This window comes from Staurois parvus, unplaced genomic scaffold (genome assembly GCF_062004578.1).
Source record: "Staurois parvus isolate SC_StPar_1 unplaced genomic scaffold, SC_StPar_1.0 ptg000566l, whole genome shotgun sequence".
Classification (NCBI taxonomy): Eukaryota; Metazoa; Chordata; class Amphibia; order Anura; family Ranidae; genus Staurois; species Staurois parvus.
This window is the reverse complement of record NW_028318362.1, coordinates 2,644,212-2,664,102: the sequence shown is the minus strand read 5'-3', so window position 1 is coordinate 2,664,102 and position 19,891 is coordinate 2,644,212. Positions and strand designations below refer to the sequence as shown.

At 37.3% G+C, this 19,891-nt stretch overlaps 1 protein-coding gene across 4 annotated transcripts in view; it reads left to right on the top strand.

Moving 5' to 3' along the window:
* The window catches only part of UNC5C (unc-5 netrin receptor C), a 489,123-nt gene that overhangs the window by 363,453 nt on the left and 105,779 nt on the right, over positions 1-19,891 (top strand). For all 4 annotated transcript variants that reach the window (XM_089691640.1, XM_089691638.1, XM_089691641.1 and 1 more), the window contains one exon: positions 12,994-13,097. In XM_089691640.1, the coding sequence (XP_089547766.1) occupies positions 12,994-13,097 (104 nt within the window). The remainder of the gene's footprint in view (positions 1-12,993; positions 13,098-19,891) is intronic.

Here is a 19,891-nt window from a genome sequence, read left to right as displayed (position 1 = left end):
TTAAAACCTGGAAGCTGATTGGTTTCTGTGCAGAGATGCACCAAATTTTGCACTCTCCAGCCTCAGTAAATAACCCTCAATGTTTAATGCAGAACATTTGGAGTTTAAGCGATGCCCTTTATTTTTTTTACTTAAGTTGTTAAGGGTGGCAGTATTCAGGGCTCATCAGGTCCTTCCTTAAGGTCCCTTTTTCTTCTGAATTGTATAAGGAAGACTGACTAAAGAAGGGACCTAATGGGTCCCAAAAGTTCCCATCATTAATAATTTAAGTTACAAAATAAAGAGCATCTATATGCATACATATTTTAAATCCTTATTGTGGCATTACTGAGTATTAATTCTTATCTAAACCATTATTTTTAATATACAATTCGCCAATAGTTGATACAGACTGTTAGATGATCTAGACCAGGGGTCTCCAAACTTTATATACAAAGGGCCAGTTTACTGTTCTTCAGACTTTAGGGGGGGCTGGATTGTGGACATCGGGAATAGAAAATGTTGCAGTATCAATGGGAGCAAACAATGCCCTATATTTGGTGCTAATGAGAGGAACTGTGTCCCATTGTTGTGTCATTGGGGAATCGTGCCCCATCATTGGTGTCATTGGGAGGAATTGTGCCCCATCAATGGTGTTATTGGGCCCAATTGTTGGTGACATTAGGCAGAACTGTGCCCCATAGTTGGTGTCATTGGGAGGAATTGTGCACCAGCATTGGAATCATTGGGAGGAATTTTGCCCCTTCATTGGTGTCATTGGGAGGAATTGTGACCCTTCATTGGTTTCAGTTGAGGGGAATTATGCCCCATTGTTGGTGTCAGTGGATGAAATAGTGCTCCAAGGGCCATATAAAAGCTAACAAAGGGCCACATCTGGCCCACATTTTGGAGACCACTGATCTAGACCAAACTGCACCACTCCAGAGACCAAGCCTCTCATTCACCATGAACATGTCGGGTGTCTGCAAACAAGCCCATTCAAGTTCCTGACACCAAGAATTTAACAGATTCTAGGCTTACACTCCAATGATGTCACTACTTTAAAAAAGCTTAATTGAACCACAGATAGCATACAGCTTGTGCCTGCCTGAGAACTGTCCCTGTGATACCATTCATCCCAATTGGCCTAAAGTAGAATTCCAGGATAATGCTAAGATTTCTGAAAAATGCTCCCAATCCCTCCTGACATCTATTCTGACTAAGCAAGAGCAGTACACTTATCTATTTACAGTTGCTTTGGTCCAGACAGTTGATCCAGCTCTACTGTGTCAGCTAGCAGTGGCTGCAGGGGATAGGAGGAAATGCTGACAGCTAATAGGAGTCTATGGGTGATGTCACCACTCTAAGGCATTGCCAGCTATTGTTGAGTTCTCTCTCCTCGCCTCTGCTGCTGGCGCTGGTTGACACAGGGGAGATCACATGACTGGATCAGAGTAGTCTGAAAATAGGTAAGTAGACAGATCTTTCTTACACAGGTTTGTCAGAATAGGTGTTAGGAGAGGGAGCATTTTTAAAGGATACGTTCACCTTTTTAAAAAATAATACATGCAATTAACTTTTTTTGCAAGTAAAGAAAGTGTGCATTTATTTAATTTTTTTCTTAGGAGCCTGCAGAGCATTGCACCCAGGATCAACAGATTGTGGGTGCAGTGTCAGGCTTCTGCAGACTCTCTGTACAGCTGTCTGCTCATACCTCCCATTTGGGCAGACAGTTATTGAACTCCAGGAAGAATCAATGAACTATGAGAGCGCTCACCAATGCCCTTACAGTTCACTGAGAACTACAAGCTGTCTGCCATGGTGACAGACAGTACTTGTAGTGTTCATTTATTCATAGATTGCTGTGAATGATGCAGCTTCAAGGGCAGAGCTCCGAACAGCCATGCTGTTTTTATATTGTGACAGTGGGTTCAAACATGGGGGGAGCCATGCTGTTTTTAAATTGTGACAGTGAGTTCAAACGTGGGGGGGGGTGTTTCTGCCTTAGTAACCTGTTACACCCAGAATGCAGGTGTAACATGTAACATGCTATATTAAAGGTGAACTTATCCTTTAAGATTAGTTAGCTTCATCTTGGAATCCTACATAGATCTGTACGATTAAAGCCATCAGGGTGAAATACATCACATAGAAGGGGTTCTGAGATGGGGACATGCTGTACGCTGTCTGTGGTTTAATAAAGCTTTTAAAACTTAGTTATATCAAAAGAACATGCAGCGCTAATGAAATTCAATAATACATGCATATAGTCATAAGGTGCATATAATCAAAAAATGGTATTGTGAACACCACTTGATAATAGAATCGATCTAAACATGTCTAAAGGTCCCGAAATGGTGATAATGGTAAATAAATATCTCCAACAAGAGTGTTCTTGCGGTGCATCGTGCAAAATTTCAAGGCAATGTGGTGAAAAAATTAGTGACTTCTGTGACCGTATTCCTCCCACAGAGATGAGTGTAGATTGCACTAACCAGAAAGCGCAATGGTAATGCGCATTTGAGTGTTAACCAACTCCTGGTCATCTGCCTATTGAAACTGGATCACAGAGAGGGTCGTCTGGCCTGCGTCAGCTGGGCAAATATCGCAACCTCAGGGTCTCCAGATATCAGGGGATATGCAATCGTCTCACCAGCAGGGGGAGTTTAACTATTCCTGATGTGGCCACCAGATCATCCCAAGCAAGCCTTGAAGGAGGGGGGGGGCTCGGAAGTAACGAGCCAGAACAACAGAAAGATCTGATAGTGTAGTACTTTATTATCAAAGCACCTTTACCTTTGATAACGTGCAAGCGCACAAAACGCATTAGGGAGGTGCCCTACATCCTGTGACGTCACACCGCACGGCTCCTGTGGACGGCTGGTGGACATTTTGGAATTCCCTATCATCAGCTGCTTACTACTGCATGTGAGTACCAAATTCAAGTACTCTGTATATTTTACCCCTGTGGATAATAAAGTACTACACTATCAGATCTTTCTGTTGTTCTTTCTGTTACCATTATCACCATTCCTGGACATTTGGACATGTTTAGATCGATTCTATTATCAAGTGGTGTTCACAATACCATTTTTTGATTATATGCACCTTATGACTATATGCATGTATTATTGAATTTCATTAGCGCTGCATGTTCTTTTGATATATGTATTTTGGAGGCTCCTGGTGTTCGCCTTTCATGCTAGTCGCTTTTTCGTTTTCATCCAGCGCTCGTATCGTTTCTTTTTTGATTTTTAAAAATTAGTGATGTCATTGGTGTGCATCCTGAATTCTGTTACATAAATAATACAGACTGTTATATTTTGTAGCAGAGCTGTTTTTGTTTTTACATTTACAAAGAAATACATTACTTATTCAATCCAAGGACATATTACCTCTCACAAGAGGTTAAAAAACATAATTTTCTAGCATTTTCTGTTTTCTTAGAATTCATAATGTTCTTATTTGCATCGATATTGTCCCATGTCCTCTCTAAACTATGTCTTTGTCTAAATTCTTTCAAGTGTGGGAAAACATAAATGAATTTAATATGAAAACAAGCGCTATTGATGCAAAAAGGCAGCAGTAATAGGAAAAAACCTATGGAATCACTCGTTTAATATTTTATTTGGAAGGGGACAAATACAAAATTATAGTTTTACAAAGAAGCTTACACAGTGGCACCTCTCTCATCTCTCTCCCCACAATGAGATGCTGATTAAGTGGAGGTCTAAGAAAAATAAGGCAGAGAATCTTAGATCTCTAAAGTAGTGGTCTCCAAAGTGTGGCCCGGGAGCCAGATGTGGCCTTTGTTTGCCTTTATTTGGCCCTCGTGGTAATTTTTCTCCCACTGATACAAGACACTATTCCTTTCCTCCCACCAACAATGGGGCATAATTACTGCTACTGACATCAACAATGAAACACTATATCTCCCATTAACACCAACTATGGGGCACTATTCCTCCCACTAACACCAATGATGGGGTACTATTCCTCCCACTGATACAAATGATGGGGCAGTATTCCTCCCACTGACAACATTGATGGGGCACTAATTTCTCCCCACTGAGACCAACAATAGGACACTATTCCTCAAACTGACACCAGTGATGGGGCACTATTCCTCCTACTGACACAACTGGGCACTATTCCAAGCACTGACACCAACAATTGGGCACTATTCCTCCCACTTACACCAATGAAGGAGTGCTATTCCTCCCCTTAATACCAAAGATTCGTTGTTTACTCCCACTGATGCTGGGACAGTTTCTACTCCCAATGGCCACAGTCCGGCCCCCCGAAAGTCTAATGAACAGTAAACTGGTCATTTGTTTAGAAAGTTTGGAGACCCCTGCTCTAAGGCAACACTTAATATCTTATTTCTTTTTTAGTAGAGTAGCATAGCTTTATACATTACAGGTTTCATGATGGCTGACCTTACTACTTCCCAAACTTATAACATTAGTGTCAATATTATTTATGTGACTAAGAATATTTTTTCTCAAACATTACAGAGTGTTTTACTTGCAATCACATCAGAAACATTTTGTTAGTAGCAACATATTTCTGAGACATAAACATCTTGGCTATTAGTTGCATTCTGATATCACTGAATATTCCATTCATCACAGATACAGAAATACTATGTGACAGATAACCTGACATACACAAATAATGTATCAGCCACACTGTTTATACATGGCAATGTTAACTCTATAAATAGACTTAATTTATACTTAATGGTATTTTTTTAATTTTGGTGCTGTTTAGGGCAACTAAAATAAATATCAGATTTTATTAATGCCAGCAGATATAAATAGTCAGTAGATATGTTTATTTTTAATTGTTTTATAGATTTTTGCTAGAGTATTAAGTTGGGGAGTGTAAATTATTAGTGTAGGGGAGTGTAGGTACACAAAATTCCTTCTTCCACCAGTAAAGTGCTATAAAATACAGTACCAAATTGCTGGTTTAGCGTTCTAACAAGATAAACCCTTGAAAAGACTTACTTTTTAAGAAAACTCAAATACCGAAGATGTATCTTGTGCATTAAATTTACTTTAGATTTAGAAATTCTACAATATAACCTGCATCCAATTTTAGTACTTTGTTGAAAGTAAACACAAATCATGTTAAAAAGATAAGTTATTGCTGACAAAGGGTAAGGATCAGGCAAAGCTACCAAACCAATGTGTCTGCCTGAACAAGCATCCACCTTTTCTGGGCCGCCACATATCCCCACTGCTGGGCTGTCCTCAGATACCAGATCAACTAAGGGATTTGTTAATTTGATAAATCATAAATTAGATCAGGGTTTCTCAAGCAGGGTTCCATGCAACCCAAGGGTTCCTCCAGAGGTTGCAATCTGTAATCTGATTTCCTTTCCTTATGCCAGTGTAAAAATAAGTTAGTGGTAAAAATCATATGTAAATCAATAAATAAATAAGCAAAACAATGCATGATTGCTTCAAAGGTCCTCAGGCATTCAAGAGCTCTTTTAGACCTTCTGTTATCTGAGGTCTTTCTTTTTGGTAAGAGGCTGATTTTTGCAGTGGTGGTGGAACTCACAAGTGAATTCTCGGAAGAGTCTAAGTGTTACTTGATTACATATATATGTTTGGTGGACTTTTATATATATTTTTGGTGAACGTTTATGTGTTTTTGCACAATTGGGTGATTGCATGTTTGGCTTAAAGAGGAGCACCAGTCTTCCCCGAAACAATTAAAAGTCAGCAGCTACAAATACTATAGTTGCTGACTTTTAATATAAGAACTCTTACCTGCCCAGAGATCCAGTGATGTTCTCACCCAAGCTGATTATTCAATCAGCTTTGGGTGCAGACGCTGGCATCTTCACAACCAGTTTCCTGCTATGCATGCACGAGTCATGTTGCACTTTGTGAGTGGTCCCACAGTCTTCTATGACCTTTGATGTGTTCCAAAAGGCTGTGGGGAAGAGGGAAAGGCCAAATCTGACCTGAAGTGGGAGCTGGTACCTGCCAAAACCAGGTACCCACTCCCCCTCAACATGTGCCAAATGTGGCAGTAGATGGAGGGTGATGCAAACAAGTGGAGCTTCTCCATTTGGTGAAGTTCCATTTTAATTTATGAATGATTTAAAGTTACAGCGCAATCAGATTTTTTTTGTTTTTTTTTTACACATTTGTATTTTGGTGTTTTTGATTGCTGCTGCACACACTGTATAATTATTCAGTTTTTTACTCCAAGCACAGTTTTGTGGCTTAAATAGATTTAAAAAAATGCATATGCCCCCCTAACCCAACCTTAGAACAATTCAAGTTCAGTAAGATGAATGATGAAGAAGCCAAAGGCACAAAACAGGATCAAATTGGTATTTCTGTTGAATCAATATTCAATATACTAATATTTAATTCAGCAAATGTACTCTTGCTAACTTGATAAATATTAAATAAAAAGGGTACTAAATATATCATATCATAGCTTACTGTCAAAAATGTATAGTTTTTATTCCAACTCATTAAAAACATGTGCAATCCAATGCTATTCATGAAAGGTAATGATTCCAAACGATGCATAAAACATTTCAGTGATGTTAGTTAAGTACCATAGCATTGCTATGATTATGCACAGGTTGGGATCGCTACATTGGATTGCAAATGTTTTACTGAGATGGAATAAAAACGATACATTTCAACAGTAAATTGAGATACTTGTTTAGTACTTGAAAAGTCCCTCTTTTTCTTTTTTTGGTGTAAAGTGGGATGTTGGTAAACCTTGAAATTGGTTTAGAATGTCACATTTATAAAAAGTGTAATCTTATTGTAATTTGATAAATGGACAGATACTTGTTCGTCAGAAAGCTCAGAAATGGGCACCTATTACAAATTAGCTTCCACTATTGCTACTACAGCTTTGGATTGCTACAGAATGCTACCCATTATTACTTTAAGTGCTATGTTATAAAACTCTTTGAAAATATGTATAACAAGAGCAACTAATATACGAATAGTCTTTCTGTTATGCTACAAAGTTGTTACAGTTTCAAGAAAAATGTTATTTCTTTTCACAAATAATTAAATGAACCAAAACATATCTGCTGGCCATATTAGGGTTGCCCATGATTTTTCCAAAGTGGATTCACTATGCAGTGTAAACCATAAGTCATTTTAATAAGTATAGAAATGTGCTAAAAATGGAAGTTTCCTATTCACAGCAATTTTTCCTTCAATAATTGCAAGGTCTGGTCTTTCTGTGCAGATCGTACTCCGAGCTGATGACATAATTAGCTAACTTTATCATATGCTATAAAACTTTTGCTTTCCCTTACTGATCACCAACTATTGTTGTGCAGGATTAAAAAAAAAATGATTTCATCCTCCAGAGAGTCAGCACTCTACAACTATAGTCCATTAAAACAGAAAAAAAGTATTGAACATTTCTGTTCAATGAGCATGTAATAGAATTAACTGAGGAGTAATTTGAATGTGTGAAAAATGTGTCTGCCACAGAAGATGCTTATATTTATTTAATAGGAGGTCAGCCACATGCCATGAAATACCTCTCTAGACACTTTTAACCCCTGTGGAGACTTTGCCAGGGTTATTTAAAATGCAATTTCATCCTAGGAATGAAAGATTTTAGTGCCATATTAACAGAACACACACTCAGGTTTCCAGATATGTTGATAATTTCCTGGATCTATTTATATCACATATATTCCTGGTTATATACAAAAATAAAAAAAAAGAAACCTGCGTATTGAAAAGGTTTAGCTGGCTCATAAACATATGATTAGGGCATCACTGGAGAAGCCATGTGTAGATGAAAGATAGATCAATAAAATTGGAAATCATACCCACTTCTACAGTGTTCTATATTTACAGTGCAGACATACGCTTAGTGTCACAGGTCACATACATATAATTTGTGTGTACAGAACATAATTTATAGACTTTAATTGATTTTGAGGTCTGACTCACAACTAATATGTATGACTGGCTCTGGAAAACCAAGATGTGTGACCAGTACAGTCACAATAAAGTGTTATCTGTTTAACTATGTTATCAGAATGGCATATGTGACAAAGATAACCATCTTTATTTGATAAAGTGATGTAACAAAACATAGGTCCACAAGTTTTCCCAATCAGTTTATTTTAGCACCATGATCTGCTTCCCCTACAGGACACACTTGCCTTTTTTTTCTTTCCCTGCCAACCTGTTGGCCATTTGGAGCAAAAAAAAAAAATACAGAGACTTTCTGCATATGGTGGAGCATGTGATTCCCTCCCTTTCCCTCATGTGACAGTGCTAATGCTTCTGATTGGCCCAGTGATGTCACATAGGGAGTGGAGAAAGTCCCCATTAGGGGGAGTCACCCTTTTGTTGTCATTTTTACCATTATCAGTAAAAGTTAAGGAAAATGTTCGGTTTTCCACAGAACACTGATAGAAATCTTCCAAAGGGGACAATAATTCTCAATTTCTGCTTTGGCTATGGGACTAAAGCCTTGTACACATGATCAGAAAATCATACGAAAAACACCGCTTTCAAAGCGACCGTACTTTAATCTGATCATTAGTACACAGATTTTGACAGCTGATCACAACAGTTCATCTGAAATTATTTGAAAAGACAAACACATTTTTCTCGTACGATAACAGAACAAACTATTTTCATTTAATCAGTACAGGTACACAGCTTTTGACAGACGATCACAACAGTTCATCTGAATTTATTTGAAGGGACAAACACAAAATGTTTTCTCGTACAATAACAGAACAAACTATTTTCATTTAATCAGTACAGTTTTCATCCGAAAATACAATACATTACATCACTTCCAAAATTCTATTCTGTCGCACTAGAATTTTCGTACATTGAGTAACCTCTTCATTTTTGATATGGAGACATGCAAAAACCAAAAAATGGAAGATCATTTATCTGATATTCTCATTGTGTGTAAGAGGCTAAAATGTTAAGGGAAACATACCCAATGGGATACAGATGATAAAAAAACATGACAGGGCTTATGACCCTCCCTCACTCGAATCAAAAATGAAAAAAAGTTATACTTTATTAAAGCACAGGTTTGCTTAACAAAAAAAAAAAAAGCTTGGTTTTGGATAATTTCATCTTGATTTAAAAAAAGTGACTAAGTTAAAAGATTGCTTTATATCTGTAAATTAAAATGAACATAAATGTATCCATTATGTGAAAGGAAAAACTAAAACTGAATCACATTCTCACAAACAAAAATCTTGTGATCACTGATGTTAATTATTGGTGTTGATTATGAAGCATAAAAACCAGACTGCTGGTATCATATGCATAATGGATGAAGGTAGTTAAGAAAGTATTCTCTGCACCAGTAAACCATCAAAAATCCAGACAAGAAGTGGTGTCACATTTCTTAGCTCCTGAAACCATGTGCACATAATGATTGGAATTGTTAAGATCTTTCATGGTATGACTCAACTAGAATAGGAGTGCCAGTCACAGGTCATAAGGTTGTGCCTTCATTATATAAATCAGTGACATGCACAAGGAGGTTAAATAAACAGACGACTGTACTGAAAATCTAATAAATTCGTAAATAAACTGCTGGAATTTCAAAATGCAAGGTCTAAATTAATACCATCTGGTTTGACTGCAAAATGACTGAATGGAAATATGTGGTTATTTTATTTAATCTGTCACTGCTGAACTGGGTGCCGTTTCCTCACAGTGGATATATGACAGATAGGTTCATTCATAACCTGATTGTGAATCAGCACCAAACTATTCACTACAACTGTATTATGTACAGGGACCAAAGATCACAGAGCTGTTTAACATTTGCCATACATTTCTAAAGTAATAGCTTGCAGATCCTGTTGCTCAGAAGTTCCTGGAGAGTAGTAAGTGATTAAATAAAAGTTAATATTGTACATTTTAGAATGTGCTGGAAGAATCAGTCAATTGAAACTCAACCTTTACATAAAATGTTATAAGGCTGGGCTGTAATAAAGATTCGTATTTTCATCCAGCTATGCAGGCTATGAACGGTACTTGTAATTATTAGGGGGGCACTCTTGTCAACTTAACTAATATAAAAGCTCAAGTTAGGCTATATGTTAGCACACAGACATTGTACAGACATGGGCCAGTTTACTGAAACTTGGTAATCCCACCATCCCTTTCACTAACTTAGTTAAATTCCTAGCAGCCTTTTTATCTGGGGTTTTCATTGTGACGGATGCGGTGTCAGACCCCCAGCCCTTCTCACCAACTCATGACCGAAGGACTAGCCAATCTAAAACCGCACTGTCACGTGCTTAACAATACTACGCTCAGCTGCACCCTGCACAAAGATTTTCCAGCTAATAGACCACAATCTATGTACCGCAGCCTGATTGTTACTGGGTCAGGTTAATTACGCAATTAACCCTTCACACTACCACCACCGCCTTTTTGTAAGGAGGAAAGTCGCCAATCTTAGCAGTAACACTATGATGTTTGAATAAGCGTCTGTATACACACTGTCACCGCAGGCAGATGTATGCAGAAGTTTTTTAAATACACAGTAGCGTTCTTCAGAGACAGGGATTCTTAGTGTGCTTTAAAGAGCTTTAGAAACCGTTCAACGCTTTTCAGAAAATAAGATTTATTACTAAAAAGGTCAAAATGGTGCAATAAAAGTATTTACAGAAAAAGACGTAGCCAATATATATATATATATATATATATACTGTATATATATATATATATATATAAATACAGAGAACAATACTACAACAAAGAGATGACAGAAATAAGTTTAGAGAGGTAGAATACTTGCCGTCAGCCTTGGTTTAAGCAGCGTTCATGTGTCAGTGCAAAAGGGTGCCTTTTCTCTCAAAGTTGGTTCCTGATGTTAAAAAGGGAGAATTCTTCAACTTCTCTCTCTCAGGCCTGACAGCCTATTTTCTAGTCCACCAGCAGGGTGTCTCCTTAAAGCAGAGAACCAATCACCTCATTTGGGAAGGGTGTTTAGGCGGGGAACTCCTCTATGACCAAATCCCTCACACGTTTATACCATGGTCAATAATCTTCCATAGGTACATGGAGCATCCTATCCACTGGTAGGATAATATGCAGAATCATCTGCTGAACGTCTAGATATCAAATATGCCATATCTTACTATTTCAGCTAGCACTATATGGCTTCCTACTCTCCTGTAGACTTTAACTAGGGGTGAAAGATATCAGGCAACTCGCATTAAAATGACCAGTCTGAATATATGTTTTGATTTATGGTATGTATTACCTACGAGAAATTACGATATTGTTTGAAAAAGTGTTTTCACATGGGATATATGTTTTACTGCTATCCTGGAATGCTTTTGAAGTCCAGTGATTGCCGGGTTTATGGCTTTACGATCAGCTTCAGAGCAAGAGTTTGCCAGACACCCTGGCATCAGCTAATTGGGTTTACAACCATGAAGGATATCCAACTGTGTCCTGTGCACTTCTGAACCCAGCACACAAGGACCACGTGTCACTCAACAGAGAGGGAAGGGGGAGCTGATTTGGAGTGAGAAATGATACAAGATGTCCGCGTCCATATTTGTACGTCCAATTGCTACATTCATCACTGTTTTCTAGGTATATTGTGTGTCAGCATATATATATTTTTCCTTTTCACACAATAATAATACTGATACCTAGAAGATTAGGTTTAGAATTCAGTTGAAGTTGAGAATTAGGCTTAGGTTGTCATTTTAGAGTTAAAGTGCCTTAATACCTATGTGCTTTCCCAAAAGGAATTACTGACTGGGAAATTGCACTTAAATGAAAAAAGAATTGCTCAACCAGTTTCAAAATAAAAAAAGCAACTCTGGCTGCGATTCTCACCTCCCCTCTAATTACTTTCCATGAAGACTTACTACTCTATGATTTAGTCCCCTTTTGGGTTTGTATGACACGCAGCATTATTTAGACCAATTTCTGTGAGCCTAGGCCCTAGGCTGTCATGGATGCACACTCTGGGGGCACGTCATCATGCCAGCCTAGACTCATAATACTCCTTGACAGAATGACACATATGTCATTACCTGAACACTGTACCCACTGAAACCACTGGAGAAAAAAAAAGGACCCAGGGTATCACATGACTGGCCTGAAGACTGCAGGTTTTTAAATGTATAGTGGGATGTAGAAAAAAATTAGTACAGGGTGGGGGCTTCAGGGGGGAACTCAAGAATAAAAATAAAATTGGGCTTTAAGCTTCTTCCTAGGTTTAAGAATGTAGCGTTGGTATTTTGTGCAGTTTTTCTAAAACCCAGTGATAGGTATCCCCATAAAACACCATATCACTACTTTCTGGTTTTAGTTTGATTCTTAGGGTTTGCTGAAGGGTAGGTGCTTAGGTTTCAGGGGTCTGACTGAAATTTGAGATTGAACATTATGTTAGTATTTTACAATAGTCTGAGTATTATACAGTCATGTAATACATTAGATTCTTTCTCAAATCTTAGTGTTTGATTTCTCAATCAAATCTTAGTGTTTCATCAAAGAATATAATATTGGAAGAAATAATTCAAGTGATTGACAGTGTAAGATGTATATTAAAAAAATTGCAGAGCTATTCGTTCTTGAAAAGTACATGTGCATTTGTTGTGTGCTGATGAGGGAAAAAATGAATGTGAGCAAGCTAGTTCCTCTCCAGGTTGAAGGTGTTAAAAAAAGCATGAGACATATTGACCATGTTTCTTAAGATATGGGCTGAAAGAGTGTATTGAGATGAATGTCTTAACATGTGAGGCGTGCAGTGGAGTTTTTGCTTTGCTATATGCTGTTTTTTTTTTCTGAGAAAAATGGTGCTTGCAACATTGCCTGTCATTGACATTCCAGCACTACTTGTTTCTGAGTAGCTACTAAGAAGCTAGGACAGTAGCTAGCACAGTAGATTTTAAGGAAAGAGTGAGGGGTACTTAGGGCCCACATGCATGAGCAGTAAAAAGAAAGTATATATTTCTAAGGTATTAACTAACTCCCTAATACTTTTTAGATTTACGGAAGACTTTTGAGCAAGAACCTCTTGGAAAGGAAGTATCGTTGGAACAGGAAGTCCTTTTGCAATGTCGTCCACCAGAAGGGATCCCAGTAGCTGAGGTCAGTAGAATATCATATGTAATAATAATAATAATTTTGAATGCAGAAAGCAGAGGAAAAAGGAGAATTTTCTTATCTGCCTGTCCACACGCACACACATACAGTACGTCAGTGTACAGTTTTGAAATGCTGAGTTTAATTAACTCCCATGCATGCATGGAAGTGATGTCATCTCTGCCCGGCCTATTAAAATGAATGAAAATCAGTACCTGGAAGAAGACTGGCTAAAGATATCAGGGGCTGACAGGGTGCTCCCGGACTCCGCAGCATTGGAGTAAAAGTTAGTATAATTACACTTTAAGAGCAACTTCACCCCCATGTATTATTTGTTTAGCCTTCTTTCTTAATTTTTTGTAGGATTATCCCTATTAAACATAATTAAACATAAGTGCAGCACAGTGGCTTAGTGATTAGTGCTTCTGCCTTGCAACAGTGTGGTCCCCAATTTGAATCCTGGTCAGGATACTATATCCATGATGTTTGCATGTTCTCCCTGTGTTGTGGGTACTCTGGTTTCCTCCCACACTCCAAAACATGCTGACAGGTTAATTGTTTCCTGTCCGAATTTTCCAAAACTCTAAATTTTTTGAAAAATGTAGAAATTAATCATTTCTTTCCACAATTTTTTTTTTACATACTGTCACCAGTGCAGTACATCTTCATGTGACCAGTGTGGCACTGATCAGGGATATTGACTGGTGACAAAAATAAATAAATAAATAATTTTTATTAACACTTTATTTATTTTCTTTTTTTTTTTTTTTTAAGCATCAGAGTAGTTCAGTTTTATCATAGTAACACTGTACTACTCTGGGTGGTGATCAGGGATTTTTTTTTTTTACAATATTGTTGCTGTGATGATCACTGTTATAAGCAATAGTTGCTTATAACAGTGATCATCACAACTAGTGATCATGTACCCAGAGCACCATGATCTGCTGTGACACAGAGGTCACAGGATCGCAAAACTGTGCACCTAAGGGGGCACGCCAGTACACATGTGCTATGGGATGTATGGGTATGTCACCTAGCCTGTAGCTGCCGCCCAACCACTCTAAATGTACTGTGGGAGGGTGGCTAGTGGTTAACATCAACAGAATTAAAGGTGGCAAAAATTGAGCAGATGCTTTTATGTGAAATGTAAAAAAAAATAGCATCACACTACACCACTTTTACTGTGGGCATGACCAAAACATTCATTATTGTGACAACCATATACATGCTCTAAATGTTAAAAAGATGGGGTGGAGTGGGGGGAAGGGTGCAGGAGTTGTAAAGAATGAGGCACTTGATATTTGCCTGTTACAAATGTTTGTGAGCAACTGATGACTAAAAAACACAGCATGCTGGTTGTAATTAAATGTTCATCCTAGTGAGAAAAATAAAGTAGGAAGCATTGAATGATTAAAAGAACTTTTAACTAGTTCAGTCTAAAATATTTAGAGTTTTGCGTTACAGTTAAGTGCCATGAGCACATAATATACAGTGAGACAAAAAACATACTTGTACACTGGGTTGTTTTCATTTTTTACAGTATATTCATATATAGCAATTTAAGAAAAAAAAAAGTTTAATCAGTATCTATTTTAAGTGAACACATGCTGGTATAGTACATTATCACCATCATTTGCAAAGTTGGTTTAACAGAGCTGTAACTGCGTTATAATTTAGGACTTTAACAACATCTTGAATACACAATACTACTTTTTATTTAACTGGAAATTTTGCTATAAACATGAATACTAAATCTGATACAAAAGAAAGAAAACATTCTACATATTAATTGAGAAAACAATCTAATATGTTTGCCAATTAAAGAAAAGGTTTTTTTGTGGATATTATCTGATTTCTTACATAAGTGTAGCCCTTTTGCCTCTTTTGTCATTTTGATGTCTAACTTTTGCTTTCTGCATTGAATGCAAGGTATTTTCCTGCTGATAAAATAGGCTAAATCTCTTATCTAAGAGCTTGGATTAGAGGAAAATGTAAGAGAATGCCCCACAACAGCTTACAGATATGCAGAGTTTTTTTTATTTCTAATATTGTCGCTGATCCTAATACATATTGTGAAGCAGGTCATCCTCACAACAGCTGTAATATTAATCTCGTCTGTAGTCTGATCTTATCAGTTTCTCACTTTATACCGACATTTTCACCTGTTACAGAATACAAATGATTCTGTTAGGATGAAATAGGCACACTGTCTGCTGCACATACTTTGTGTTGTAGCAGTTAATTCATGCACTGAGCGTGTTCTGATGTTCCCCTAAGGGGGGGGTCCAATGGATTTATGTATAATAGTCATACAGCTCAAATTTCAGTAGAAGACAGCAGAAATTCCAGTGTAACCCATATAAGGTACAAAGTACTGTGTTCCTGAACTACAACTACAATTAAACTATAATTAAACAATATACAGAATGTGATTTTAAGCAGAAGGATACAAGGAGATAAGTAATTCAAGATGCCAGGTTTGCAGTTCAACCCAGTTAAATCAAACTCCTGACAGAGATAAAAAGAAAATATAGCCATCGCTAATTCATTTAGGGTTTTCTATCTTTTTTTTGCCTTTTCCTGCAATTGTGATATTATATTTCTGCCTAAGTTGATCATATTGGGTAGCTGTTTGAGAATCTTCTAAAAAAACTCACATGGACTTTTGAGGTGGCTCAAAGAGTAATAGAGATACATAATTAAAAACTTGGGGAGAATACAGTAATTCCTCCTTATTGTGCTTTCCTAATGAATTTAACTAAAACTAGATGTAGTTCAACTCAAATACATACAGATAAAACACACAACGTGGCAAGGCCCACATTGTGGATTTTCACTTATAAATATACATCGTATCAATCATATATACAGGAGCAATAATTCTTAGCATCAAAGTATGGTATCTATTTCAAAGATATTCCTCAACATGTCTCAAAGGAATCTGTGCTTGGTTTTTCAACAAAAGCCACTACTACATCACTAAAGAAAGAAAAATTTGCACATAAAACAAAAACATATATACATATGCTAGTAACTTGTATGGGACTTGATACACACATATGAATGCTAATGTCACAAACTTGGGTGTGGTCCTGTGTGGCAAAAAACAGATCAGGCTAGTGGGGCTGGTGGACCCCCAAAAAAGGCGACCTGGAGTCCACCAGTCCCAATAGCCTGAACTGTTTTTTTGCCATACAGGACCTTTCGCAAGTTTATGACATCAGCATACAGATGTATGTATCAAGTCCCATACAACATACTAGCATATGTATATATTGTGTATATGTTTTTGTTTTATGTGTATATTTTTCTTTAGTGATGTAGTAGAGGCTTTTGTCCTCCTGAAGAAGCAGGAAGTATGAAGAATATATGACTGACCCAGTGTATATTAACCATTTCCCATCCGTCCTATAGCAGAAATACTGCTACAGATTTTCACGGGTGCGTTTGCAAAATAACGTATATATATATATATATATATATATATGTGTGTGTGATTTTGCATTTCTGGATAGGGGAACGTACTCGAGGCATGTGCTGCCTACCCACGCTGCCATTCACGGCCGTGGCTGTCAATCACTGGGTCACGGCCGGTGATTACTCGCCGGCACCCAGTGATTGCTGAGCATCTCCACTGGGGCAGAGAACTGTTTGTAAACAAAACAGTTTTCTCCCCTGTCAGCTCTTGCACACTGCTTTGCATAGCACAGCCATGCAAAGCAGTGTGCTTACAGTGACGCACAAAAACACAGCCCCACAGTAAAATACACACAGCACACAGTTAACCCTTTTATCGCCCCACATGTTAACCCTTTCCTGCCCAGTGCCATTAGTACAGTGTCAGTGCTTTTTATTAGCATTGATCATTGTGTTGGTGTCACTGGGGATGTCAGTGACACCAAGTCAGTTACCCCAAGTGTCAGAATGCCTGTCGCAGTCCCACAGTCCCGCTATAAGTCACTCATCACCACAATTACTAGTAAAAATAAAAAAAATCCCAGTAATCCCAGTACCGCAATTTGTAAACATTATAACTTTCATGTAAACCAATTAATTTACACCTATTTAGATTTTTTTTAGCAAAGACATGTAGCAGAATACATTTTGGCCTAAATTTATGATGAAATTTGACTTTTTTAAATTTTTACTGGACATGTTTAATAGCAAAAAGTCAAAAATATTGTTTTTTTCTAATAATTGTTGGTCTTTTTTTTTATATCTCAAAAAATAAAAAACGCACAGGCAATAAAACACAACCAAAAGAAAGCTCAGACGTAAATTTCATTTGGGTACAGCATTGCATGACCGCGCAATTGTCAGTTAAAGTAACGCAGCACCGTAACACAAAAAATAGCCTGGTCAGGAAGGGAGGGTAAATCCTCAGGAGGGCAAGTGGTTTATAAGTGAAAAGCCTCATTGTGGACCTTGCCACATTGTGTGTTTTAACTGTATGTATTTGAGCTGAATTATGTCTAATTTTAATTAAATCCATTAATAAAGTGCAGTAAGGGGGAATTTTTAATTATGTATCTCTGTGTATATCACTCTTTGAGGCACCTCAAAAGTCTAGGTGAGTTTGTCTAGGAGTTTCTGATTCAATTGAAATGTGGTGCCCCAGTTTTTAAGGGTTAAAGCCGCCAAACCCCTTCAGTAATTACATGTTGCTGTATGGCAAAAAGGGTGCAGACCTATGCAGCACAGCCTGTGTGCTTCAAAAAAGGTTTCCCCAGGCAAGAGGGGGCATTTTTTAAAGTACCAGCTGGGTGCTGATGGGCACTGGACTCTTCTGCATTGGCAATGTCTCAAGAGGTTGCACAGGGTTTGACAAGTTATACCTTACTTGAATGATCTGATGGCATATATGATGACAGCTTCTTCCTGGTGGACTGGTCTTGATTTAGAAAAAAGTGTATTACAAATAATAAATTCCCTACTTTAGCATCTTACTTGGAAAAAAAATACAAAACAAATCCAATGGTGTGCCCAGGCTTAGGTACTTTTCCTCTTTAGAAAAAAATTATTTAGGGCTAAATTTAGGAGATTATCTATTCGGTTATACTGGATTTTGGGAGATTATTCCCATACTGTCATTGTTGCTTTTGTAATTTGTTCAACAGTAATTGTTGTGGTTACATTGTAACTGCAATATTTCTTGTGAATAAAGCAACTAGCTAGTTACAGTTTGGGAAAATAGGTCATGAGAGTCTTCCATAATATGACAGTCCAACACTATCATAGCGATTAAAGTTAAATGCTAAAGGAATTTCAAGCACATCAGTCTTTCAAAATGTTAATACTACTTCAACAGTTCAGTGTACTGACTAGATAAATTAAGCATATGGAATTCTAAATCATACTGAAAAGCAGAATTTAGGACAATAAAAAACAAGTGTCTGTAATTCATTCAGAAGATATATGTGATATTTGGCTCAATTCATAAATACTATGTTTGTCTTTACTGTGCAGACATTACTTCATTCAGTGAATGCAGCCATTAATCAGCCATTTTTGTATGATAACCAAATATTGTTTATAATAAAATCTAGTAAACCTAGTTTGTTTTTCTAAATCTTATTCACTCTTCTTATATCTTAATGATGTACAGATACTGTACAGCATGTAATTTATTTATACAGTCGAATACACTGAGATGTTAAGGATTGAACATTATTTTTCTATTTAATTCCTCTGTGTACATGATACAGGTGCAGAGAATAAAAACCTTGTTTAAAATGAATAGATTCTAGAGCCATACCGAAGGGTTGACTTAGAAGCCAGCATCCCAACTCTTTGATAATGAAACAACAAATGATAGCAACTTTCCTTTAGTGTGATAATTAGTCAGCCAGGCAAAGATTGCAGAGCATGGCCCAGGTGGCTGGTGAGTGCATCTTAAGAAGACGAGGTTGTAAAGATTTTTATGAGGTGGTAATGATTGTTCCTTTAATACTTTATAACATACTAGTACACTTTGTCAAGAAGCAAGGGTTCCTGATTGGTAGCTAATTGACTTAGAATTGCATTTGTACCAGGGCTTAGAGCATGCACCAATTAACACTTGGCAAGCTAAAAAATGCATGCCCATTTGACTTTCAAAAGAGCTATTCTCTCTTTTTTTAACTTTTGAAGTTGTTCAGAAGATCAAACATTGAGATTTAAGAGCGGCTTAATGGTTCTTCCTTGTAGAATCTTTTCAATTTTATTATCAACACAAAGGACAGAGCACTAATGAATATATGAATACTTTAGCTTGCCTCACATTAATTCAGTATGTTAAGGCTAGTAAGCTAATTTGAATATAAATGTATAGCAGATGATTTGTGTATTTGCAGATTATGTGACTATACAGTATATAGCTACTTCATATGTACTTGATGATAGCGATCTAGTAGAGAGGTCCTGAAGTCTGGACCTCAAGGTCCAGAGAGAAAGCTTGTATTTCTAGTTAGAATCACTGTAATTATGTCATCTATGTGAAGACAAACCAGAAATATATGCTTTTGGAGCAACTTGTCACCAAATGGAACACCATTGGGCTAACATCCTAATATTTAACAGCAGCTATAGCAGTAGCGATACTTATAGTAATAGGAGTAGTAGTATAGAAAACTAGACAAAAAGGGGTTGATTTACTAAAACTGGAGAATGCAAAATCTGGTGCAGCTCTACATAGAAACCAATCAGCTTCCAGGTTATATTGCCAAAGCTTAATTCAACAAGCTGAAGTTAGAAGCTGATTGGCTACCATGCACAGCTGCACCAGATTCTGAGTACTCCAGGTTTAGGAAATCAACCTCAAA